General features: G+C 51.2%; 2 protein-coding genes across 4 annotated transcripts in view; one reads left to right on the top strand and one right to left on the bottom strand.

Moving 5' to 3' along the window:
• Positions 1 to 26,982, bottom strand: part of LOC119450883 (probable D-lactate dehydrogenase, mitochondrial) — a 463,244-nt gene that overhangs the window by 233,064 nt on the left and 203,198 nt on the right. The gene's annotated exons all lie outside the window — the stretch shown is intronic.
• On the top strand, positions 669 to 23,924 carry LOC125945098 (testis-specific gene A8 protein-like). The gene is made up of 3 exons (XM_049666672.1): positions 669 to 1,292; positions 4,131 to 4,288; positions 23,747 to 23,924. The coding sequence occupies exons 1-3, from the start codon at positions 669 to 671 to the stop codon at positions 23,922 to 23,924; spliced, it is 960 nt and encodes a 319-aa protein (XP_049522629.1).

Genomic DNA, 26,982 nt, shown 5'->3' with positions numbered 1-26,982 from the left:
ATTCCTTTCACACCAGAAAAACTGAAGTCATCTTCACCCGATTACGTTGTCGGGTACCAATATTAAACTTCTATCGTCACAGGGCTGGTCTGGTGCCCTCCCCTCTGTGCCCATTCTGTGGAGAAGATGAAACAATAGATCATTTTTTCATATTCTGCCGACGTTTTTCTTCTTTAAGGAAAAATATTCTAGAATCAAAATTTACACAGCTTGGTTTAAGCTTTTCTATTCTAAACATCATTTCTTTAGGAGCCTCCTCTCTTGGAAAGTGCCACAGGGATATTTGCTCAGCCGTGGAGGAATTTATAAATGCTTCAAATAGATTTTCTTGAATTATTAAATATTTTATTTTTGTTGATTTTCTCCATTTAGCTTTACCGATTTTAGTATTAAAAAAGATTGCCTAATCCCACCCAAATCTTGGCCAATCCCCCGCAGTGGGTATGCGCCATCAGATAAGGCATACCATACCATACCTTGCAGGACGACGTTCCCGCAGCTTGCGTTGACATTTACTTCACAAGTCTGCTTTCGCACACTTAGTTTTCAGCTGTCGGCTGCCCACTGCGCATCCGGACAACCACAGCAAGCACGGCACTGCCCCACCCCCGGCAACGCCAAACTCGACTTGCGCGCTGGGCGTTATCCAGGCACGCCGGGCAGCCAGTATGCGCGAAGGGCAACCAGAGGAAGCCGACCCTGCCCGCAGCGGCCGCGCTGCCGACACTGCTCTTTCCTCAAGCGGCGGTGCGAGCCGTCAAGCATCGCCCAGCAGCTGGCGAGGACGAGCGCCGCCAGACGAGCTGCTCAGAAGACGCTCGCGCGTCGGGACGTCCCCGACCACGGCAATAGCCACAGCGCTCGATGAAGGCTCGACGCAACCGCATCAACGGCAAGGTTTGTTTCCGCTATCGCCGGATGTGCCGTCCACGGCTGATGCGGACCGAACTGCATCGTGTCAGATGACGCTGCGCCAACATAGCACCAAAGGCCGCAAGAGACAACCAAAAGCTGGCTTCGAACAGACTTTGGCCACGTTTTCGCCCGCTTCCCTGCCGTCACCTGCTTCCCCATCAGCTCCTGCTTCCCCGCTGTCGCCCACTTCCCTGATGTCACCCATTCCTACCTCGTCGGCCAGCTCTCCATCGTCAACGCGTCCCGGTTATGGCGCGGGCGCCTTGCTGCACGAGGGACTAGGAGCCCCGGAGCAAGACGCGACAAGTGGCCAGGGATCACGCAGGATGGGACGCGCCAAGTACTGGGCACTGCACGGCGCCGACGACAGGGAGGAGGTATAGGCACTCGGGCCTCGACATGGAACCAGCTACTGTGCGCGCGATAGTTCAAACGAGCGGGAAAGTTGCTGTACTATCTCCGATCTGCTCGTAATACAGACCATGGGTCGTATAACGTAAAACTATGCCATTGTAATTTTATTCCGATCTACTGATTGCAAACTTAAGTAACGGCTAACGCAAGCATCGGGCGGCTATCCGAAGCCGTTGTTTGAACAGACCCATGAAACGCTCTCCTCATTTATCGGAGTTCACTTTTGCTTGCTTGGAACGCGAATAGCATTGCCTGCCTTTGCAGGTTTCTCTTATATAACTGGCCGACTAGTGCGCTGAAGTGGAGAGGGCTTGAAAGTGAAAGTACGCGTAGAAAGTCGATGAGGAGGGTGGTGCCCGCGTTTGTGATTGGTCTGCTTCCCCTATCTTAGTTTGCGGTGGCTGGTAGAAAATAGCGGCGGCGTGCAACGGAAGGTGAAAAATTCCGCTAAAACGGATCCTCAGCGAAGAAGAGTTGGCAGAGCGATGTCGTATACGTGCCGAAAGGGCTCGACAATGTTATACGGTGATGAAAAATGTTTATTATTCGTAGAAAAATATGTTCTGCCCGGCAGCTCCGAGCAGCCGGTGCCACAGCGATCGGTCACAGCCATATTTTCTTCCTTCCGGAACGGGGCAGTTTCTCGTTATATCGAAAAAAAAATCAGTTTTGTTCGGCATAGCATTGCATCTTTACTGCGTAAACGTCACTCTGACGTGTTGATTTTTTGTTGTGTTGGAACGTCGCGCGATGGACTGGTGAAGTGGGGGTGGCCTGAAAATGTTTCACCAATTGCTTTGAAACGTTTCACCAAACCTTTTACGTCATAGCACCCCATGACCGATTCCAGGAAGGGTCATGCCTGTGTAAGTGCAGAGCGTAAAGCTCCTTAATATTCCCTCTAAAATGTATTTTGACCTTGGTTGCCACGAACTCTTCTTTTTTGTCTTAAGCATTACAAACTAAATATTTATCCTAGCCTGAATTGTCGGTTTAGAAGATTACTACGCAGATTTCGGGAAATAGTAAGTTTTCAGAACAACGACGTTTCTTTTCCCAGTGGGTTCAGAATTATCCCAGGTTTATTGCTTGCCCCCTTTCCTCCTCTTGTGTCTCGTTTTCTTATCGACCTAAGGTATTTAACTGATTCCGCTGATATATACTATCACTTTTGTATCCCATCATTAACACACGGACAATGCGTCTAAATGGTAACAAATAAAAGTTACGAGAATATCTCGTAACTGTCTCTCTGTGCACCTGCAACTGTTACATTTTTGTTCTGCTATAGGACTAAATCCATGCTTGAAATACTTCAGAGTTCATCTGAGCTCTACCCCGTCCTTACAGGGACACAATAATTACAATAATAACGCCAACCGCAAGCTAAGATGTGGAAACTATTGTACGGCTTCAGCAGATACGTCAGCGCCCGACGCCCGTCCTCCCATCCGCTCCCGCCGGCAGCCTTCATGAAGGTTGCCATGGAATAGCAGGCGTGCCAGGGCCAGTATTTCGTAGCGATGCCTTTTCGATGCTAATGCCTTTTCGCGCTTATCGCGCTTTGTTAGTGGTAAGAGCAACTGTCCGCTCGCGCTATCAATGGGATCAGCCGGCCGTGAGCGGTGGATGATAAGACTAGTATAGAATAAGTCATAAGGCATCGCTACAAAATTCCGGCCCAGAGGAGCCGTGCCGTATGTAACAATCCATTTGGTTTCCATTCTTCTAGTCCTTCGTCGATGGCTCGGATGCCGCACCGCCGAGTCGTTAAAAATTAAAATTGTAGAACAAAATTTATTATTACTAATATGGTCGCAGGTTTCATTTTAATAAATTATTTCTATCCGTTTAACATATACTGTCGGTGAAACTTTCTCTGTGCTGGCACATTACCCGCTTATCCTTAATTAACGAGCTTCATCGTGACTGCCACATTGAGAGAGCTACGTTCTGACTATGGATTTTTCGTATCGATCACTGACAGCTGCTTGTCGCGGGAGCCTGGGCTCCTACTCTTTCTTGCTTCAGTTGCGCAAAGACTGAAGCTGCAAGCGTGTGTTAGGTGCTCATTAGTCAATTTGCGCAGTAACGGTTAAGCGCCGGTAAAAAAAATAATGTAGCTCCAATTCTGCTCAAATCCTGCGCTTGTGTAGTACAAATCCAGTGCGAATGCAGCTCCACTAACGTGAAACTTGGGGAAGTGCGAAGCAGTAATGCGCAGGTGCTGAAGTAGCGCCATGATGTGACGCCATCCTCTGCTTTCTAACTCTTCATCAAATTCAACTGTTAAATTCTATTCAAATTTCGTTTTCGAAGCTTTCGCGTCCGATAAACCTGTTTACACATATTTTAACTTCTTTACTATCTCTGCTTGTTCCTGTTCTGTTTCTTCTCGTTCATATGTGTGGCACGGAATGGGGCGCTCCCAACGACTAAGCAAATCTTCAGAGCTGTGGTCGCACAGGGCAGGTCGCTGTAGCCAACGTTTTCACAAGGGGCGAAAACGCGCCCCCTTCTCAAAACCACGGGTTCAGCAACATGCCTTGTTCTTACCACATTAGATTCATCCAAACCTCCATGCTACTGTGAATTTATAGCTTGTCTGGATTTCAACATATCTTCCGTGTTAGAGGGATGGGGCGCCTTGAATCCAAAATATCAGTTTATATGGGGTATAGGATATAGGAAATGTGTGATACAATACAGGTGCCTGGCCTCTCGGGAAATGGTCCTCTGCGTTTTTCTGGCGGGAATTTAGGCGCTGTTTGCAAAACTAAGTCGAAACCATTTCAACGCAGAAGAAGCGACCTACGGCGTCTGACAGCAGAGCTGCGGGCTCCGAAAGAACAGAGGCCAGTCACCACCCACCAACCAGGAGCAAGCAGCGGCAGCGGGAAGGTGTCAAGAATGGTGCCAAGACGGCCCAGGACATGGGCTTCACTACGAGTAAGATCAGGTAAGGATCGGGCTCGAGCACACGAACGCATCTCTCATTCCCGGATCGTGAACAACAGCGCGCCAATATTCTTGCAATGAAGAGTACGTAACAAAAACATTCGTCATAGCGAAACGGTTGATGGAAAGAAAATAAACCAAAAGAAAGCGAAAGACTGGTAAACGGAACACGTTAAGTGTAGCGTTCACCGAAGAAGGAGACAGCATGAATGAAAAAAGAAACTCGGGTAGGCTGTATCTCTGACGGAGCCACTGTAGGGAACGTGAATCGAATTGTGCTTGCTGCAGAGGGTCCATGGGAATTAGGGGTACAGCAATGGCATAACCTAATACAAAAGTTCCATTCATTCACGCATTAGGAAGCTTACATGGCTAAGTTGCATTACAGCTAGTGCTCGCTCACTATTCCCGGTGGACCCGCTCATATAGCAGAGGGTGTTTGGGCGCTGGGACAAAGAAATGAGCTCCTTAGTGGTGGCGGCCGAGACTGCCCTGCGCCGCTCGAGCCCGCCGGATACTTGGGGCTCCTGTGCTTTATTCAGTCTACTGCGCTTGTGCTCTCTGTGGAGACGGTCACGCTCTTAGGCGTGGTGGAAGGAATGGGATATCGCTCTGTCTTGCTTCCCGAGTCTCCTCTCGCCATATCTGGACGATGATGCAGCTTTATGCACAGTGTCGCAGCAGTGCACGGGTCCACAACGAACACGCGTAGCCGCGAGAATTTTTTGAAATAGTGCCGTAATAGCGGAGTTGCACGCGTTTCATGATAGAAACAGGGCCCTCGCTCGTTCCGCTCTTTCCTTCGCTACGCTCCGTTCGTCGGCCGGTCTTTCCTCCTCGCCGAGTGATCCTCCAAATGTCACCTGACAAATGTCATCGCCAACGCGTTTTTCAAAACACTGTCCACTTTGGTTTAAGGCACGTCTACGCTAGCGGCAAACACGCTGACGGCGAACCGGCCTCCAGTGCCGTAGAACGTCTGCCGCGCGATAGGTGTCCAAAGTAGACGGCAGTTTGGACGGAACACCGCTCACCGCATTACCGACGGGCCAATCGACGACCGCGAAGCTGCGCGCCTCTGCCACCGGCGACGCAAACATCGGCTGCAGCTTCTGTTTCAAGCAAAATAATTTCCGCTAGATAAAGTGATGCCTAAATTGTATATGTTATGAAAAAATGTCACAGTTTCGCCCTAAGGGCGAAGCAATGAATGCGATAGCAACACAGCAATTTCATACGAAGTAAGGTGAGCGGCTTTGGTAGCATATGAATTGTAGTAAACATGCGCTGATTAAGTAAGCAGGTGTGCTGCGGCGTAAGTAGACCGACATGAAGAGAGACTCGATGACCACGAGAAGGCACGTGTGAAACGGTGGTGTTGATGAGAAGCGCTTCCCGTGGGCAGCGCGTGCGAAGGGACACACCTGTAGCGCTGCACTGCCGATCCGGGCAGCATTGCATGTGTAGCGTGCGTTGGAAAATGTGGCCCGACTATTACTAACTGAATGAACAAGCGTGGTGTGAGCGCGCACAAACAAACATGAATAGATCACACTGAATGACTGCAGACAACGACTGTCAAAACGCTGGCAGCAAGCGCATACGCCGCAGCGGCGAAGGTACGTGCGGTCTATCGCATCAAGGGAAACTGAGCGGCGAATGCACGGCGCATAAAGGTCAAAGCCGTGTGGAGACAAGAGACGGTGCGGGCGAGCGACGAGCGCGGTTGTTGGCAGAGGAGAAGTGCCCCCCCCCCTCGCTCCCTCCGGCGCTGGCTTCCCGCTTCCTCGCTTGCGCGTGGGAGATTGAGTGCGTTCGCTCTCCGTGGTAGCGCGCGTCCCCGGACGCTTCCGCTCGGGCATGCCGCGCGGCGGAGATTTTATCTATAGGGAACCTCACGGCGACGGCGATGGCGACGCCGGCGGCAGAAATCCGGTTGAAGTGTCCATATAATTGCTATCGCAATAAAACGATACCTACTGTCAAACGTTAAACGAGAGCTCCGATTCTTGTCGATCTCCGCTGCAGTGCACGGCTACCGACGGCAGATCTACGACCGGGTTGACTATGCATCGCAGCCGACGGCGCCGCTAATATAAGCGTATTGAACTCTTAGTGTAAAATTATTGCGAAGAGCGACAACAACAGTACGAAAATATTGCAGCTTGTGAGCGTCGGTAACTCATTCCGAAGCGCCGTCCGCTTTAGTTTTGAAGTAAACCGGAGAAGGCCTAGCAACGATATCGGCGCCGTCGAGCGATAAGTGGCGGTGAGGCTGCCGCACAAATGGGCCGCGGTCTCGTCCTCTCTGCGGCAAGGAAATGTCGCTGTTCGCGACCAAAACCACCGTCGAACGGCGGCCCGCGAATGGCAAACGGCGTGCGGCGAGTTACCTTGCCGGTAACGTGGACGGGCCTCAGCCGCGACTTCGCGCTTCTCGGCTACCCGCTGTTGCTGCCGGGCCGGCCCGTGCTCATGCGAAGCGTGCCGCCATGGACCCTGTGTTGCGCGCACGTCTAGAAAGGCCAACGCTGTCGCGCTCTGTTCGCGCAGCAAATCAGACGGCTAAGCACGACTGTGTTGGAAAGTGAGCGATTTGGCACTTGCGTTGCGAGCTGTAATTACTGATTCGCAAGTGCGCACAAGCAAAGCAACACGACGAGGAAGAGCAGAGGAGCGCGCGCACCTACTAGCAGATTAACCGGAAGTCGTAGGTTCTTGTTCGACCAATCGACATCGTCACCCCAGGTGACATCACCAGATGTACCCTGGTGACGTCACGACGACCGCTGGGGATACCGGAAAGGCCCCGAGAGGAGCACGGCATTGTTTTTTTTTTAATTTGGGGCACGCTCGAGCCGCGTAGCGCTGCAGCGTTTGGCATCGTTGATCCTGACGGCATTCTGAACTCGATGCGCGTGTTCACGTAAAATGTTCAAAAAACATCGGAGGTGGTTTAGGGGTCCTTTAAGGATGGTTCATAATGGCTTGCATGCAAAAACACGGAACGTACCTGACTGCCCATATTGCAATAAACAATGAGAGGAGCATCATTAGAGTTTCGGGATGTATGTGTTTAACCATTTCACACAAGATGCGATCGCGTCCTGGCGCAAACTTATTGCAGGAGACAGTGCATCGCGAAATTCAGCTATATTGAAAGAGCTGTTTTACCTCTCAGTGGGCCTCCATTTGCGTTCGAGTGCCTTTTCTACAGCGAAGCTATTAAGGGCAAGGTCCCGAGGATCGTGTCCACGTGTAGGAAGAAACTATATCATCAGAATTGACTCGAGCGTCATGTCTATTTGAGGGCACAGCCCCTCCTCCCTCCCAGCGGGCTGAGCCCCTGCTTTCGTGCGCCAGTCGACCTTCTTTTATGCCGTGTTCTCCCCTGAGTAGATTTGGGCCCGCCTGCTGGAAGCTGCGCCCTACTAGAGTTCAGCCCTGCGGCGAAGCTAGCGAGGTTAGGAAACACCTCCTAGACAGCACAAGGCCTGTTCACTGCAATCCGTGACGTCATGCTATTTGACCCGAAATTTCCATTGCCAAGGCTGGCGTGACGAAAGCGCTGACGTCAAAATCACCGCGGCTTACTCGGGAGCATCCCCATTAGATTCTATGGCAGTCGGGTCAGATAGCATGACGTCATGAATCGGAGTGAACAGGCCTTAATTGTGCTATCTAGGTGGTGTTGGGTTAGGCCGGCGGGGTTCCTCCTTTGCGTCCAGCGTATTTGCGTCCTTCGCCTCGACTGCTTACCCGCGCTCTTTCCCTCGCCCCTCCGGCTTCTCCGCGTGCGTCGACATGGCCGCTGATAAATGGAAGGAAGGCGAGGAGGGCGCGGCGCGGCGGCCCGATGGCGGGGGAGAGATAGGCGGCTGCCACATATGACTGTGCGTGTGTGTGCCCGCTCTCCGACTGTGGGGCATGCACGAAGGCCTGCCGACCTCGGCCGCCTGTGCCGCAGGCTCTCTCCGGGCTCCCGATTGTCTACGAAAAAAGTAGATCAACGGAGGAGGGGGTGTGAGAGGAGTTCCTTTGGTTGTATATAAGGCTGATTCACACTAGGCCGACACGACACCGATTTTAGTTTGCCGACTGTTGACTGTTGGTAACAGCAGTTTACTGGACGGCAAATTCCGTGGCCAACGATTTAAAGAAAGGAAATCGCTGTCGTCAATAGTCGGCAGACCAAAATCGGTCTCCTGTTGGCCTAGTGGGAATGAGCCTATACGGACTTTTGGTAAAGGACTCCTGTCTGGGAACGTTGAAGAAAAGCCGGAGGAACGCGCTAGGAACGCCGTCGCCCTGTGACACCGAGCCAGTTCTTCCAGAGCCGGGCTTGCTATAGCAATCGTCTAAGGGTTAACAAATACCCCATTGTGCAACTCAGAGCCACCACCGAAGCGGAGCCGCCACCGAAGCGAAGGGGTCGATTTACTATTTTCTAGCCAAATTCAACATAGCAAGTACCCAATATAGCTAAACCCCAACATAGCAAATCCCACCAGAGCGCCAGCTTCGCTGGACTTCCCTCTTCACACGGTGGAAGGGCTCTGACTTTTTTTTATCGCCTTTTTATGTCTTCAGACCGTTTGTGACTAGTGTACAGAACTGGATACACGTTCAAAGTGGGCGCCAAGAAAATTCGTTTGATTTAAGCTATTCTCTTGTTATTTACTAATGGCATCGATAGTATCTGCCATCCTTTTATCTCTTTTTTTGGCTTTCTTCTCACCTGTGTATCATTTAATGCCCTTTAGTTACTTCTCCCAACTTTCCCTTTTTGCCTTCCGTGCGACTTAATGCGCTTGATATTGATCAGATTTTCTGCAGTTGGAGTCTCTGGTAAACCTCTCCAGGGTTTGTTGTAGTATTTACGTGCCTTCGGCAATCCTCATTCCACCAGGGGATGCGTCGCTTACGAAGAGATCCATTTTTTGCGGGATGTATTTTGATGCAGCATAAATAACAAACGCTGTGTAGTACGCCACTGCATCATCTATGCTGAAAGCTGCGATGTGTACATTCTCGCAAACTTTCTGAGTCGTCCCTGTGAATTTTCCATCGGGGTGCATGTGGAAGGCATTGAACCTGCTTGTTGAGGTTTAAAACTATTGGAAAGTCCCCTCAATACTGATTTCTAATAGAGTTCACTCTAAATGCGGCATTATTGTTGCAGAGGACACGCTTAGGTCTATAGAATAGTATGATTTACTGTGGGGTACTATATCGAAGGTGGGATTCCTTTTATTCAATAGAACCGAACCAAAACAGAAAATAACATATTCAATTACTCGACCTCTGGCATCGCATCGGGAGTCGCCCCAGAGAGAGTTATCGGCATTTAAGTTCCCGCGGCTGCACCTCGGCCAAGGCAGCGCTATCATCGCAGCAAAAGAGACGCGCAGGCTCGCGCTTGGTTATGCCAGCGTTCCGGGCAACTGATGACGCAGTCATAAACAAATCTAGTTTTCGCTTGAGGCTGACGCATTTTCTATACGCTCCTCTCCGTCCAAGGACCCACAGTGTGGTGACCCGAACGTTTCGTCTACGTTGTTGTGAAGCCATGTCGACCGATCAGCCAACACGATATGCCGAGGGCCAAGGCATCGACATGCTCCTCCGCCCCTCCGTCGCTTGACAGCTTCTGCGACCACATTGAGCGCATAGTCTGTGTCGCATAATATCGGCGCCTTCTCGCAATCGTCGATGGCGCGCCAGCATTTCACCGGCCTGCCGTGCAGGCTCCCGTACTCCACCCAGAGTGTGCTGGTACCATAGCCTTTTCGGAGAGGACGCGCGCCACTGTCTGCACCCATCCTCGTTACAGGGAAACCATCCGTCCGAACTCTACAGGCGACGAGTGGTCCGGAGCAAGGTGGAAGTCGCCTTTCCTACGTCCGCGACCGTGCCGCAGGTCAGCAGTTCCTGGTCGACATGGGCGCTGACGTCAGTATCGTCCCAGCGCAGCACACAGATAGTAAACAGCAACTTCCTACCTTCAGGAGGTAAACGGCACAAGAATTTATCTCTACACACAGCGATTGATAATCCTGAACTTGGGCTTACACGGATGTTTCAGTTGGGTATTTCATGTTGCCGAAATCCGCTGTGGAATCATCGCAGCTGGATGCCTGACAAGTCGTTGCCTCCACGCCGAACTGAAGCATCGACGGCTTCTCAACAGCGTAAATCATGTGGGTCGCGGGCGTAGCCTGCGACTCACATTATTCACGCTGTCGAGGTCCTTTCACCGCACTGCTTCGCAAAACTTCCGACCCCCTGATTGGACGCAACCTGTACAACATGATGTCGCCACAACACTGTTGCAAAGCAATATACTATAACACAGCATGGTAGCCTCTCGCCTTTTTCTCAAGGAAGCTCAAGCCAGCACAAACGCGGTGCAGCGTCTTTGGGCTCGACCTTCTGGCTGCCTAGCTAACCGTAAAGCGTTTTTACCACTTCGTCCAGGGCCGACACTTTGTCCACAAACCCCTCGTCCACACGCTGACCCCAAACCCCTCGTCTATGCGGTCACCCGGTCAGCATCGACCTACGCCCCGACAAAACATCAGCTTTCTTTCTTCTCGGAATTGGCAACCGATTTCCGGCATGCCAAGGGCACAGAAAATATTCCCGCCGATTTACAAAGTCGCGTGAACGCTGTTAGCAATGTCACCGCTACACTGCCTCTTGTGTCAACGCTGGGCCTTACTCTTCATACTTACCCTGCACAACCTACACGTATAGGTAAATCCGTGATACGGGACACGTGCCCGGATCTTACAATCGCTAAAAACATTCGTTTTGCAGATTGCCACAATACCGAGGGCCTCGCTAGTGGACACTGCATATTAGTAACCACCATCAGAACAAAACCCCTCACGCGTTCCTTTCACAATGCAACCCTCTCAGACTGGAGTCGCTTTCGGTCCACGTATGAGAGCCCTGCAGCTTGTGCCAACCAAGGATATGCCACCTGGTTGCAGCATCTCATCTCTCAGCTTGATGCCGTTGAGCAACAGGTGCAGCTCTCGGAGGTGAGCCCGGCGATGGATAACGACCTCCTGCACCTCTGGGAAGCCCGGCATAGCCTCGTCCGCCAATGGCACCGGCAGAAGCATAATCACAAACTCAAAATTCGCATCGCGAAGCTTACTCAGCAGGCGGCAGAGTATGCGCCCCAACTCGCCGACTCAAGTTGGGTAGACCGATGCAACACCGCTTCTTGACAAATGTCGAACCGGAATACATGGCGCCTTTCCCCGTGGCCTCATTGATCCGGCCCAAACTCGCACTAAGACCCGAAAGCAACTTCAGAGAACAATTCATGATTTGAATGGAGACACGGCCAAAATGGCTGAAGTTCTCCGCGCCAAATACCTCTGCATGCACCAGGATTCCCGCGGGTCGGCGTACTCGTATGCAGGCTCCAAAAACGCGGAGCTGCATCGCCCGTTTTCAACTTCACGACCTCAAAGCGGCAAAAATGAAAAGAGGTACAGCTCCAGGCAAGGATAAAGTGACAGTAAAGCTATTAGCTAACTTCCCTGATCCCGAGTACATGCGGCTGCTTGAGTATTTTAATACCATCTGGGAGGGTGGAGCGCCTCCCCCAGTGGATTGGAAACAGCAATCGTTACCTACATTCCCAAACCAGGTAAAGCCATTAACAATGACAATCTCTGGCCCATCTCCCTTACCTCTTGTGGGGGAAAGTTAATACAGACCATGGTCCGCCGCCGATTGTCTACCTATCTCGAAATACAGAACGCCTTCGCAGACACCACGTATGGCTTATGCCCACACCGGTTCTCACAAGATGTTCTGCTCCAACTCCATCGAGAGATCGTGGCTGCGATCGAACACCCCAGCGGCGATAAGGTAGTTCTTCTTGTAACTGCAGCGCGCACACGAGAAACGAGGACAAAAAGGTGAAAGTGACAAACAGGCGCTGACTCGCAACTCAGTTTATTTTGGAGGGAAATTACACACATATATATAAACCCAGTCTGACTAAAGTGAGCATGTGCAAGAGCATGCGGATGAATAGATACCAACTCGCCCAACTTTCAGTACTTTTGCAAGGTAGTTCTTGCCTTGGACTGAAAGGGGGCGTTTGACAACGTGACGCACGAGATCATCCTTGGACACCTGTCCCAAACACACTGTGGATACAATTTTCCATACATCCGACAATTTCTTACGGATCGGCAATCTTACATTCGCCTGTAACACTCTGAACATATTCCGTACCAGCTTGGTACGCGAGGGACGCCACAGGGAGCGGTTCTCTCGCCACTCCTCTTCAACTTGGCCATGGTCAGGCTCCCTATACCCTGCTGAGTGCGGTCCCCGGCATGCAGCACGCTCTGTACGCTGACATCACTTTGTGGGCAACACATGGTTCGATAGAAGACATCGAGACCAACCTGCAGCAAGCGGCGTCTGTCGTGAAGAAACACGCACACCGTTGCGGTCTTGAATGCTCCTGGAACAAATCGTAATTCATGTACCTTTGGCCCAATCCTAAATGCGCACCCAAAATTGTCATCTCCCTGCTTAGCGGTCCAATCCCCGAACACGAGGAGATAAAGAGTATTGGGACTGTTTATTCACCGGAACCGCAAGATTGATACAACTCTCCAAAAGCTCCGCAATGTGGGGGACCAGGTGGGCCGCATGGTCCGCCGGGTTTCTAACAAACGCGGGGGTTTACGATGCAAAGATGCACTGCGGCTGGCGAATTTGTTCGTGACCAGCCGGAATCCTGTATTCGGCACCGTACCTCCACCTACGTAAATGCGATGACAACGCACTCGAAGGGATTCCCAGCAAACTCTACAAGAGAGCCCTCGATCTCGCCATCGCTACGTCCAACGTATTCTCGAGTTAGGAATGACGAACACCTTTGGGGAGCTCCGTGAGGCGCACCTCAACAATCAATACTTGCGGCTAGGCAAGACAGCAGCGGGTAGCAGCCTTCTGACCCGCCTATACGTCGCTTACACAACTCAACGGAAGGAGCGCGTCTCCTTGCCTGAAGCATGGCGCTTTGCACTACAGGTACGACGCCTCCCCAGCAGCATGACCAAGGATGGCCACGATGACCACCGCCTCGCGCAGCGCGGCCTCCGTTTCCTAGTGGTACGGTTCCCGGCCAGGGGTAGTCTACACCGATGCAGCTGGCCCGCACCACGGGGTTGGTATACGGCAGCTGTCATTCACCAAAACGAACTCCCTTCCTGATATTCTACGGTGGATCATATCCACGTCATCAATTAGGTAATCGAGAAATTTGCGGCCTTTCTGAATGGCTTTCATAGATTATGAAAAGGCATCTGATTCAGTAGAGGTACCAGTAGTCATAGAGGCATTGCGTAATTAAGGAGTACAGGATGCATACGTGAATATCTTAGCAAATATCTACAAGAATTCCATAGCTACCTTGGTTCTCCACAAGAAAAGTAGAAAGTTAGCTATCAAGAAAGGGGTTCAGTAAGGAGACACAATCTCTCCAATGCGATTCACTGCATGCTTAGAAGACGTATTCAAGCTCTTAGACTGGGAAGGCTTAGGAGTGAGGATCAACGGCAAATAATTCGGCAACCTTCGGTTTGCAGATGGCATTGTCCTATTCAGCAACGATGGAGAGGAATTACAACAAATGATTGAGGACCTTAACCGAGAAAGTTTAAGAGTGGGGTTGAAGATTAATATGCAGAAGACAAACATAATGTTAAATAGCCTGACAAGGCAACAAGAATTCCGGATCGCCAGTCAGCCTCTAGAGTCTGTAAAGGGGTACGCTTATCCTAGGTCAATTACTCACAGGGGACGCGCATCATGAGAAAGAAATTTACAGAAGAATAAAATTGGGTTGGAGTGCATACGGCAGGCATTGCCAAATCCTGACGGGGAGCTGACCACTGTCGTTGAAAAGAAAAGTGTACAATCATTGCATGGGGCAGAAATTTGGAGATTAACAATGAAGCTCGAGAACAAGTTAAGGACCGCACAAAGAGCGATGGAACGAAAAATCTTAGGGACTAACGTTAAGAGACAGGAAGAGAGTGCTGTGGATCAGAGAGCAAACGGGGATAGCCGATATTCTAGTTGACATGAAGTAGAAAAAATGGAGTTGGGCCGGCTCTGTAATGCAGAGGATGGATAACCGGTGGACCGTTAGAGTTACAGAATATAATACCAAGAGAAGGGAAGCGCAGTCGAGGACGGCATCATTGCATGGGGCAGAAATTTGGAGATTAACAATGAAGCTCGAGAACAAGTTAAGGATCGCACAAAGAGCGATGGAACGAAAAATCTTAGGTCTAACGTTAAGAAACAGGAAGAGAGTGCTGTGGATCAGAGAGCAAACGGGGATAGCCGATATTTTATTTGACATGAAGAAGAAAAAATGGAGTTGGGCCGGCCCTGTAATGCAGAGGATGGATAACCGGTGGACCGTTAGAGTTACAGAATATAATACCAAGAGAAGGGAAGCGCAGTCGAGGACGGCAGAAAACTAGGTGTGGTGATGAAGTTAGAAAATTTGCATGCGCAAGTTGGAATACGCTAGCCCAAGACAGGGGTAATTGGAGATCGCAGGGAGAGGGCCTCGTCCTGCAGCGGACTTAAATATAGGCTGATTATGATGATGACCATAACACACACGGAGGAAGTCTCCATCGCGCTAGTCACCGCGGATCCAGCTTCCCGAGTCATCATCACCGACTCTAGGGGAGCCTGTCGCAAACTGGAGCAGGGACGCATTCCGTATCGTGCCTTTAAAATTCTTCACCGATGTGACTACCAGGGTTATCCAACCCGCCGCACCCTCACCTGGGCCTATGCGGGGATCGAGGGAAATGAGGTAGCAGACGCTACCACCCGCGTGCTTAACTACCGGGCATCGCCTCACGCGTCACATACAGAGGACCAGGATTTCAATACGGCTATCAATTTCCGAGAAATTTCTGTTTTCTATCAAACTTCTCACGGCCGGTATCCTCTCCTCGTGTAAAGACCTCACGAAGGCGGAGGAGCGCTGGCTCCAGCGCCTCTATACCAACACAGTACTGTGCCCGGCAGTACTTTGAATTCAGCTTTTTCAGGCGAGTGCCCGCACTGTGGGAACATGTCCGCGGACACCTACCACAGGGTGTGGGCATGCCCCCAAAACTCGGCCTACCCCCTCCCACCGCCCCCATCCTACCCGAGAGAGCTGGGAGGCTGACCTACTCGGCTGCTCGACCATACAGGACCAATGTGCCCTGGTGGACCGAGCCCGGGCGGCCGCAAAAGCCACAGGGGTCCCGGAATAGGAATCTCTCCAAGACTTTGTACGGGGCGAGCCCTTCTGGCTCGTCCCAAACTCTCTTATTGTACATATCCACAATAAATGTTTTTTCACTCACTCACTTGGACGCAGAACTTCTTGCTCGCTAGCAACGCGTTGACACGGAAATCGACCTGCTCAGTTGTTCGTCCACATCAGGGCAAATTGAGGACGTCGTTTTGCCCGGCGGTTTCATCTGGACATTGTCGGTCCACTTCCGCCCTGCCAAGAGCATCACTACATCCTTACCTGCATCAACAGGTACACAGGATGGCCGGAAGCTACCGCAATCCCTGATATTTAGGCGCCTTCAATCGTGACAGCTTCCTTTGTACACTTGGGTTTCGTGCTTCGGTTGCCCATCTTCTATATATTGTTACGGGGATAACGTTTATTTAGGGAGTATGGCTATATACAAGGTTCGGACAAGCAGCGACGACGGATGCAAGGCTGTCGCGCGCCTCTGGCCACTTCGTCGCCGTCATCTTCGTCCGACCGACAGTAGCAGCCTTCACTGGGCGAGAGCGCCGACCCGGTGCTTGCTACGACGGACCAGAGGGTCCAGTTACGTACGGCTTAAGTCTCGCAACGTGCACGATAGCAGTGGGTGGGGGCGTAGACGGCGCTGGCGCGGTGACTGGTTCGATCTGATACGTAACGTCGGTGACTTGACGTAGCACCCTGTAAGGACCATCGTAGCGGGACAATAGCTTTTCGGAGAGACCGATGCAGCGGGACGGAGACCACAGTAGCACGAGGGCGCCTGGGGAGTAAGAAACGTCTCTGTGGCGACTATCATACAGGGCTTTTTGGGAAGCCTGAGACACTGTGAGCCGTTCACGTGTGATCTGGCGAGCTGTGTCGGCGCGCGCTATGGCGTCGCGAACGTACGTGGTGGTTGAGCCGACAGGAAGTAAAGTATCGAGAGGCAGAGAAAGTTCGCGTCCATACAGGAGATAAAACGGGGAGTAGCCAGTAGTGTCATGTCGGGACAAGTTGTAGGCGAAATTAACGTGCGGCAAAGTAGCGTCCCAATCGCGGTGATCGGCGGAGACGTACATTGAAAGCATATCGCCCAGAGTTCGGTTCAGGCGCTCTGTGAGTCCATTCGTTTGCGGGTGATAAGCAGTTGTGAGCTTGTGGTGGATAGAGCAGGAACTAAGGATGTCATCGATGACGCGAGACAAAAATTATCGGCCTTGATCGGTCAGAAGCTGTCGAGGAGCACCATGATGCAGGATGATGTCATGAAGGAGAAAGTCGGCGATATCCGTAGCGCAACTGGTTGGGAGGGCACGGGTAATGACGTATCGCGTCGTGTAGTCGGTCGCGACGGCGACCCACTTGTTGCCTGATGTCGAGGTTGGAAAGGGACCAAGAAGGTCGAGCCCAACACGAAAGAACGGTTCGGCGGGAATGTCTATAGGATGAAGCAGACCAGCAGGTAACATAGCTGGCCTCTTGTGGCGCTGGCATTTGTCGCAGCTAGCGACATATCGTTGGACGGAGCGATAGAGACCAGGTCAGAAGAAACGGCGCCTGACGCGATCATAAGTGCGGGTGACACCAAGGTGACAAGCAGTGGGCTCATTGTGAAGCTGGCGAAGGTCATCTGACTGCAGATGGGCAGGCACGACAAGGAGGCGTTCAGGGCCCCCAGGATGCATACTATGGCGGTATAAGGTGCCGTCCTGAAGGAAGAACAAGTGAAGGGAAGGGTCGGGTGTGGCGGAGTTGAGACGGTCGATGATAGACCGTAAAGCCGAGTCGCGGCGTTGTTCGTCCCGTATATTAACGAGGTCCGAGATAGACAAGACGCAGGCGTCGGTGTCTTGCTCGGTGACGTCAGGGGAATCCACGGGATGCCGTGAGAGACAGTCGGCATCTTGATGAAGGTGACCGTACTTGTGCACCACTGAAAACGAGTATTCTTGGAGGCGCAGAGCCCAACGACCAAGGCGTCCTGTAGGGTCTTTGAGCGAAGAAAGCCAACAGAGGGCGTGATGATCAGTTACGATCGTAAAGGTGCGGCCAAACAGGCAGGGACAAAATTTGGCGACAGCCCAGACAAGAACACGACACTCTCGTTCCGTGATTGAATAATTCTTCTCCGGTGCGGACAGGAGGCGGCTAGCGTACGCGAGAACACAATCGTGGCCGCTCTGACGCTGAGCGAGGACGGCACCGATTCCATGGCCGCTGGCATCTGTGCGAAGTTCCGTCGGTGCAGTCGGATCAAAATGCGCTAAAATAGGGGAAGTCGTGAGCGCATCTATAAGCGCCGAAAAGGTAGCAGGCTTGGGGTGAGCCCCATGTAAAAGCAACGTCTTTTTTGAGGAGCGCAGTAAGGGGACGCGCAATGTCGGCGAAATTACGAATAGAACGTCGGAAATAGGAGCACAATCCTATAAAACTGCGTGCATCTTTGGCCGAACAAGGTATAGGAAAATGCTTCACGGCGCGAACTTTTTCAGGATCGGGCTGGACACCTGTCGCGTTGATGAGATGGCCAAGTACGGTTATTTCACGGCGGCCGAAACGGCATTTTGAGGCGTTGAGTTGGAGACCGGCATTGCGGAATACCTCGAGAATGGTGGAGAGGCGCTGAAGATGGCTGTCAAATGTTGGCGAAAAAACAATGACATCATCAAGGTAGCACAAGTACGTTGATCACTTCAAACCACGAAGAAGCGAATACATCCTGCGCTCGAATGTGGCCGGCGCATTGCAAAGGCCGAAAGGCATCACTTTAAAGTGATAGAGGCCATCGGGAGCTACGAATGCGGTTTTTTCGCGGTCCAGTGGGTCAACAGCAATCTGCCAATAACCTGAGCGAAGGTCAATAGATGAGAAATATTGGGCGCCGTGAAGACAGTCGAGTGCGTCGTCTACGGGGCAAGGGATAGACGTCCTTTTTCGTGATCTTGTTGAGGTGTCGATAATCAACACAAAATCGCCAGGTGTTGTCCCTTTTCTTGACCAGCACAACAGGAGCCGCCCAAGGACTCGAGGACGGTTCGATGATATTCTTGGCCAGCATTTTATCGACTTCCTTTTGGATTATGGCGCGTTCCGCAGTGGAAACGCGATAAGGGCGCCGGTGAACCGTTTGAGCATCACCGGTGTGGATGGAGATCAAAGATATCGGCATACGACAGCAAGACCCGGCGAAGATCTTCTGCTTGCGTATGCGGGAGGTTGGCTGATATAATTTTCTCGAAATTGGCATATAGCGACGAGGTGGCTGTGAGAAAGCAGGAAACAGTTCGAGGGCCGTCGACGGCTAACACAGAAATCGCGCATTCTTGCAACGACGACACGGTGGCAAGCGCGATACCAGCAGGTAGCACGTGGGTAGAAAGACCAAACTTCAAAAGCGGCAGGGAGGTTTTGTCGCGTACGGTAACCACAGTGTGCGGGAGAACGACAGAGTGCATCAGGACCACGTCGAGAATCGGGGAAACAAAGTATTCACCATCGCACACAGGAGGAGAGGGACTTAATGGGACGTACGTCGAGGCTTGCGGTGGCAGGTGGAGGAACTCGACAGAACATAAGCGGCTGGGAGTGTCCGATAGTACGTGGGCGTCAAAAGGGAGTTCCAGTTGAAGGACACCTGTGGAGCAGTCGATAAGGGCTGAGTGCGTCGAGAGAAAGTCTAGGCCGAGGATCACGTCGTGGGGACACTGCGCAAGCACGGCAAATAAACCAATGGTCTGATGGCCAGCAATGCACACTCGGGCGGTGCACATACCAAGAACGGCAGACGAGCTGCCATCAGTGACCCGTACTGTGCTCTGAATTGCGGGCATAATCACTTTGCGGAGCTGAGTACAGAGAGCAGTGCTCATCATTGAAATCTGCGCTCCGGTGTTTATGAGGGCCGTAACGGTGACGTCGTCCACTTGAATGTCCAGAAGGTTTCAGCGCGTAGGTACAGTCAACAGAGGATTTGTATATCGGGTCACTGATGCAGCGTCACCTCCGGGAGCTGCACGGCTTAGTTTTCCGGAGCGTAGGTGCCAGGCCGTGCAGGGAACGATGACCGGTATGGTCGCGGCGATCGAGATTGACGGCCTTGTGGGGACGGTGAGCGGCTAAACCTGGAGTCTGGAACGGCGGCATCGGAAGCATCGGAAGCATGTGGATCAGAGCGAGGGGAAAAGCGTCGAATGTTGCCTCCAGGACGACGCCAAGATCCAGTGCTCCAGTTTGAAGGCGACGACCAGCTACTGCGGCAGTGACGGGCAATGTGTCCAACGCGAGAGCAGTTGAAACATATGGGTCGGTCGTCTCCCGCCCTCCAGTCAGCCGGGTTTCTGTAGCGCGAAGGGTAGACCTGGTTCTGGGTGACATTTGCAGGGGTACGTTCGGATGTAGGGATGGAACACACGGCCGATGATAATCCCATGTTCGCGAACTCCTGGCGGACGACTGCTTTTATGAGTGACACGGTGGGCAGGTTGGCTGACTGAGCGTCTGGAAGAACGGCCGTAGGAGCTAGAGCTTTAAGTTCGCGGCGAAAAATACGCGTTACATCTTCTGACGCTGTAGATGGTACAGGCGTCGGTGGGTCTTCGCATGATAATGTGGCGGCGGTGTTAGGTAGCCGAAGGAACTGGCGGGTGATGCGGCGACTCTTCGCTTGTTCAAAGCGCTGGCATTCCTTAACTATGGCGTCGAGCGTCGTACAGTCCTTACACACCAGTAGATTAAACGCGTCATCGGCTATTCCTTTCAAAATATGCGATATCTTGTCATATTCGGCCATTTGTGCGTCAACTTTTCGACAAAGGCCCAGGACGTACTGTATGTACGAAATGTACGATTCAGTGGTCGTCTGGATACGAGATCCCAACTCCTTTTTAGCGGCCTGCTGTCGGTCAAATGATCTGCCGAACAACTCACGCAGCTTCGCCTTGCAAGAGTCCCAACTTGTAAGATCTTCTTCATGCGTCCGGTACCACACGCGTGCCGTTCCTTTCAGATAGAATATCGCGTTGGCTAACATAACCGTGGGGTCCCACCTGTTGTGGTTGCTGACGCGTTCGTACATGTCGATCCACTCTTCGACATCCAAGCCATCTGTGCCAGAAAAGGTTCCCGGGTCTTGTGGGTGCAAAAGAATCACAGGATCCGGTGGCTGCTGCACCGTCGACACTTCAGTGGTCATCGTGGAGCAACCAAGACGGCGACCGCTTCGAAGTTCCGTGCTTGGTTGACGGAGCCGGCACGTTGACAGGTTTACCCAGCACTTCCACCAAAAGATGTTACGGGGATAACGTTTATTTGGGGAGTATGGCTATATACAAGGTTTGGACAAGCAGCGGCGACGGATGCAAGGCTGTCGCGCGCCTCTGGCCACTTCGTCGCCGTCGTCTTCGTCCGACAGACAGTAGCAGCCCGTTCACTGTTTCGTGGCAATATATAACAGACCGAGTCGACAATTTGAGGCTAGCTTCTTCAATGAACTGCTTCGCCTTCTCGATACCACGAGACTACATGCGACAGCCTACCACCCACAATCCAACGACATCGTTGAGCGCTTTCACTGTCACCTGATGACTGCGCTCACGCGTCAAGACTCGCCTTCAGGGTTGGTTCAGTACCTTCCCCCACCCCTTTTTGGCATACGCACGGCATGGAAAGGTGACTTCGGCTGCTCAAGTATCGAGCTCATTTTTGGCACTGCCCATCGTCTTGCCTGCGATTTCTTCGAAGCTACCACTGCACTTCCCTCAATCACGAATTATGTTATGCGTTTGAGTACCATGTTCCAATACATCCGCCCAGTTCCCACCAAATCACCTGCACCTCGAATGCCGTACGTTTCGCCGGACCTTCGGGCGGCAACACATGACTGTGCGACAGTCTGCCCATCGCAAGCGCCTTCAACCACACTACCTGGGCCCTTATCCCGTGGTCGAACGCCGCAGCAACACCTTTATCATCTCCATTTATGGACGACTGGACACCATTGCGCTTGATGCCTCAAACGAGCCCATATTGACGACCTGACAGTACAACCGCCTTACCCCAGCTACCGCCCCGTTAAGTTGGCAGCATATCCTTTACAATCAGCGTACGCCACAGCGCAGCCACTTGTTGCACCACGACGTGACTCATGGGCTCCATAGCTCGTCAATAATACCTCCTTTCTGGGGGCGGAGTCCACTATAGCGGCTGCACCTCGGTTAAGGCAGCGCCATCGTCGAACCAGCTGAAGCCTACTGCAGGCGCTCGTGCTTAGGTTCGCCGGCACTCCGGGCACTTGCTCACGCAGTCATAAAAAATATCGTTTTCGTTTAAGCTAACGTACCTTCTCTACGCTCCGTTCCGACCAATGTCCCACGTGATCTTCTGTCATTATGTAGGACCCCGGAAGTTCATCAGTTAGTTTCTCAATTTATCTGAGGTCCAGACAAAAGTTATGTGCAACATACAAAGAGTGGACTGCCACAAGCCTGTCAAACTGTATGGGTTTGATGACTACTGCCTCTAAATCTGTTTCCAAGTGTAGGCGTTGGCAAGCCAAACTGTATGGCTTTGACGGCTACTGCCTCTAAATTTGTTTCCAAGTGTAGGCGTTGGCAAGCAGCATACCTCTGTGCTATAATTGCCGCACCACTAGATGCCGCGAGGCCATGCTTATGGTCATCTCTTGCATGTGCTTCTTTTTCTTCTTAAAAATATGTGTTTAGGATGATTTTAGATGGGTTACCTGTACGCAGAAACAATCTTGGTAAAAGTTCGTGTAGACGTTCATTAACATCGTCTAAATAATAAGAAGCCCTCTGGCATTCTACGGGTTTATTTGGGCATCCATGCTATTAAGGAAAGGTGTCGGTTATCTGCGTACAAGAAATTTCTTGCGTTATGAGCCTTAACCTTTTTTAGACGGAGTCACTCGAGAAGCTTCTTTATTTTGAACGCTCAAGTGAGTCGCTCGCGTTGCTCCTTTGACGCCGACGACCCTGAGGGGCATTGGATAGGTCCATTGCCTCGATAGATGTATTGGATGCCTGCCATGTGCACACTGTGTGACCTTGCTAGAGGCCTCGCCACTTTTGGAGAGGCTCCCGGACCCGATAGTCTCGAGGTTAGAGGGCCCTGTTTTGAAAGAAGTGGAGCAGATTTATCCACTGCCGCCAAGGGCACAGGTGGCACAACGACCGGCTCACTTCGTCTGAGCAGGGGGGGGGGGGGGGCGCCTGAGGCTGCTGCGGTGCTGCGCATTTCTGCGGCGCATCAGCGTATCTTGTGCCTTGTAGGGAAGAGAGACGTGTCCGTGTTTGCCCGAATGCAAGGATTTCTTTAACCTTAATGCCTGCCACATCTTTTTATTTCTTTCAAGGCGGGAGCGTGCGGGAGTACGCGACATGCCGAGCAGCACAGTTCACTCAGTGGAGTGCATTTTCGAACCTTTCGGAGGAGTGATCATCGCATACGCACTTAGGAAAGGTGAAGAGGCCACGGTATGTTTGTGAACCGTGTGCATAGCTTTGACAGTTCGATGCAGTATCGGGGTATTGATGTTCGAGATTTTATTCCGACGAAGTGCATTGACGTTCCAGTTACCTTTGTGCTTCATTGCCCAAAACAGCGTTTTCTTTAAAAGGTAATTCCATTACCGCAAGTTTGACGGTACATATCTAGAAGCCTGTGCTATCCTCAGAATTAATTCCAAGTTGATATACCTTACAAACTAAAGCTGCAATTCTACGATATCAGAGAAGTGGATTAATTAGGACTAATTATGTAAATAGGCGAAATCCAAAAAGTCACCTGAGTATCCCCAAGCGACGGCATAATTTTAGATCTTGGTGCACGATAGTTGGGACACCCTGCATAACGAGGGACTGTATTGGTGACAAAGTTAGTGTAGACGGAGGTATGTTTCTTTATCGCATTAGTTAAATCTGGGTTTAAGTATGTGTATATGAGGGTGTATATCTAAACTCAGTGCCCGATAAAAGTAACACTCGCCTTAGTATGTTTCACATGCTACGATTCTGCTACCCCAAACGCTGCGACAAGGTGCATCGCGCTGGTGGAGCCACTGGTTTGTTTCTCTTGATTAGTCTTTGACAGCCCGCGACGTCTTCGTACCCGCAGGCGGCCGATAGGTGGAGCGGGGACAAGCCAGGAAGTAGGGGTCATCATCGGTTCCGGCCAGATGGCGCCAGCTGGCACGGCTGCCTCCAATCGGAACACCATGGCGTCGCACGACCAGCAGCCAGAGGCCACCGAGGTGAAAGAGCGCGACCTCGGCCCCGCAGGTCCACTCGACTGAGGGGCTGGAAGACCCAGAAGGGTATCCCAGCTGTGGATTTCCAACGAAGGGAGTGACGACCCGGACCCGCGGCCGCTTGGAAAGCGTGCTCTATGGCCGGTCCACGGTGAGTTTCGGATGTAGCGGAAGGCGTCTATACCGCGTTATGGAACATGCAGTGGTGCTACCAATAAAATGTGATTTGGAGCAATTTTCGGAGCAGCGAGATTTTGGAGCACTGTGGGGCAGCGACAGTTGTAATAGAAACCTTCTGAAAAAACTCTCCCCTGATGTTATACTTTGCAATAGCACTCTTAGCAAAGAGACAAGTTCATCAAGAAAAACATGAAGTGATGCAAATATATTTCATTTTATCTTTTCACCACAAACAATGCAGGAATGTTGGGTGCAACATTTTGCAGTGGGTTGAGTTAACACGTTTGAGAGGATTACTTGCTTGTTTCGTTCACAATGCAGCAGAAGTCGCTAACGGAGACACCGATAAGGAATATAAGGAATAGAGTAGCTGTCTGGGTCAGTTGGTACATACTGAATAGTAAAAACCAGTCAAACGACGAAGGTTTTTACTATTCAGAATGTAAGGAATGTCTATCCTGCTGCAACACGGTAGCGCCATCTTTCCCCGCTACGGTAAAAAGGCTCGATTTAGCGTTACAATGGAGCCGTCTACAACCTAATTTACAAAAATTGACTATAGTTTCCACCTGGTTTAGTTTTCTTATATTATTCCTGCAAAGAAGTTCCGCCTTCAACAAACCTGGTTTTACGGACTATCGGCTGCAAGTGAGAAAACTGGGGGCAAAATTTTGTTTCGACGATCCATATATCCAAGGAGCTTTGCTGCGTCGACGTGTGCGTCTGGAAATGAACTGCATGCTCGTTTTTGCGGTTACTTCAAAAAAAAGTTGTCGCAGTTTCACCCGAAAGGCGAAGCATCAATTGCGATAGCAAATTTGTAGAGAGCTATACGGAATAAGGATAGTAGTTTTATCAGCTATACAAACTTGGACATGCAGGACTGCACGTTTCTAACGCGTTTGTGCTAGCGTACCCTTAAGCGGGAGATGGTGCAATTATAATGAAGGGCGCTGTTATAAAATAGGAATGACGTCACATATGGCGCGTGGCATTGGTGGAAGTCAATCGTTCGATTTAGTGCCGCGAGACTGGGCGAATTACACTGAAGATTCACGGTTTACCGATGATTCCCTCCGGAGCTTCGCCCACTCATCATCATTCACCCCGTGGATATGCGGTGTTTTTTTTATGCGATCTGAGTTGCACAGTGGGGCCCCACTCCCTTACGGAGAGCTGATATCCACCTTTATTCCACTTCTTTTAAACCTTATGAATGGTGAGAGTTGACCATTCCCATTCCTGGAGTGGCTGAGATGATTCATTCCATTCCTCCAATTCCAGTAAAGGAAACGCGTGATCTATAAATGTTTACTGGTTGTGCCCGCCTTGTGTTCCTGGTAACGACAAAAAACGTGTTTTTGATCTCTTAACAACGTTACAGATAAGTTCAATTTTTTTTGCACCACAAAAATGCTTTGTGGCCTGGGTGTTAACTCTACAGCGCGACGTTGCCTGTAGCCTCTCTAGTATATACTGTTTTTGAAACAATCCTTTTCCAAGTTTTGGTCTTGGATAAAATTTATCTGCCTATGTGCTGTGAGAGCGATCACGAGCCTACAAAAGCAGCATTTCGCGAACATTGGGATTGCAAAGCATGTGTCTGTTCAGTATAGTACCCATTTAAGGAATCTTATTTCACAAACACGAATAGAAGATGAGTACTTAAGACAATTACACGTATGACTAGATAAAAAAACGCATAATACATTCAACGTTAACAAACATTGTTACCAAGCAATGCTCGAGACAACGCTGAGGACAACACAGAAGATGATGACGCTCTCTGATGTCGCGCGGACTGGTTTTGCGTCTTGTATGCCTTGTATGCCAGTGGGCGCTTTGTAAATGTTCTGTAAATATGATTTAAACCTCTTTCCCCGTAACATTTTGGTGGAACGTGCGGTGTATCCCAGACGCACAACGAATTTACACAGCGGGCGCTCTCTCGCTGTATCGGCCATGCCAGCTCAAGTCAAGAATGCTTCGGGCTCGTCGCCACCCGCGCCCACCGTCATCCTGGCACAACCGCGCGACCCTGGAACCTTTTTTTCGGAACGGATAACACTAACCTCGAAATTTGGCTTCAGTTCTACGAACAGCTTAGCGTGAGCAATCCCTGGGACGAGACCGTCATGCTCGCTAACCTGCTCTTTTACCTTGCGGGAACGGCACGCGTCTGATTTGAGACCCACGAAAAGGTCACCAGTTGGGACTTGTGCAAACAAAAGCTCACTGATTTGTTTGTCAAGCCTGTTGGCTGCCGGCGTGCCGCGCAGAAAGCTCTTGCTTGCCTAGGTCAGACTTCCACTGAGTCCTATGTGACTTACAGTGCTTGCGCTTTGTCCCAAGGTTGACGAGAAGATGCCGGAAGCGGAAAAAGTCGGACACATCCTCAAAGGCATCGCGGACGACGCGTTTAGTCTCCTCGTTTTCAAGAATTCTTCGACAGTGCAGGACATCATTGCTGAATGCCGCCGCTTCGAAGAAGCCAAAAGCCGTCGTATTGCTCACAACTTTTCCCGCCTTTCTAATTCGGCTGCAACATCTACCTGCGAGGACCTCCGTCTCCCACCCGCGCCGGCTGCATCCGACAGTATTGTGCGCATTGTTCGCCGGAAGATTGAAGCTGCATTTCCTGTTCCTTCCCAGATTCGCCCCCCAGACAATTCCCACGCAACAATATCTCTCATTCCGACCGTTGTACGGCAAGAGTTGGGCAATGTCGGACTCCACTCACTTAGCCCAGTCCATAGGCCCGACTACCGTTCACGCGGCGTACCCGATCTACTACGAAGTTTCGTACGCTTGTTCTCCATATCGAAACCCGAAGGAATGGCGCACATCTGATGACAGGCCGATCTGCTTCTGCTGTGGACGCGTCGGACATATTTCTAGCCACTGTCGCAGTTCTTGAAACTCG

Source organism: Dermacentor silvarum, chromosome 4 (assembly GCF_013339745.2).
Source record: "Dermacentor silvarum isolate Dsil-2018 chromosome 4, BIME_Dsil_1.4, whole genome shotgun sequence".
Taxonomy (NCBI): domain Eukaryota; kingdom Metazoa; phylum Arthropoda; class Arachnida; order Ixodida; family Ixodidae; genus Dermacentor; species Dermacentor silvarum.
Note: the sequence above shows the minus strand (reverse complement) of the source record. Positions and strands in the feature narration are given on the sequence as shown.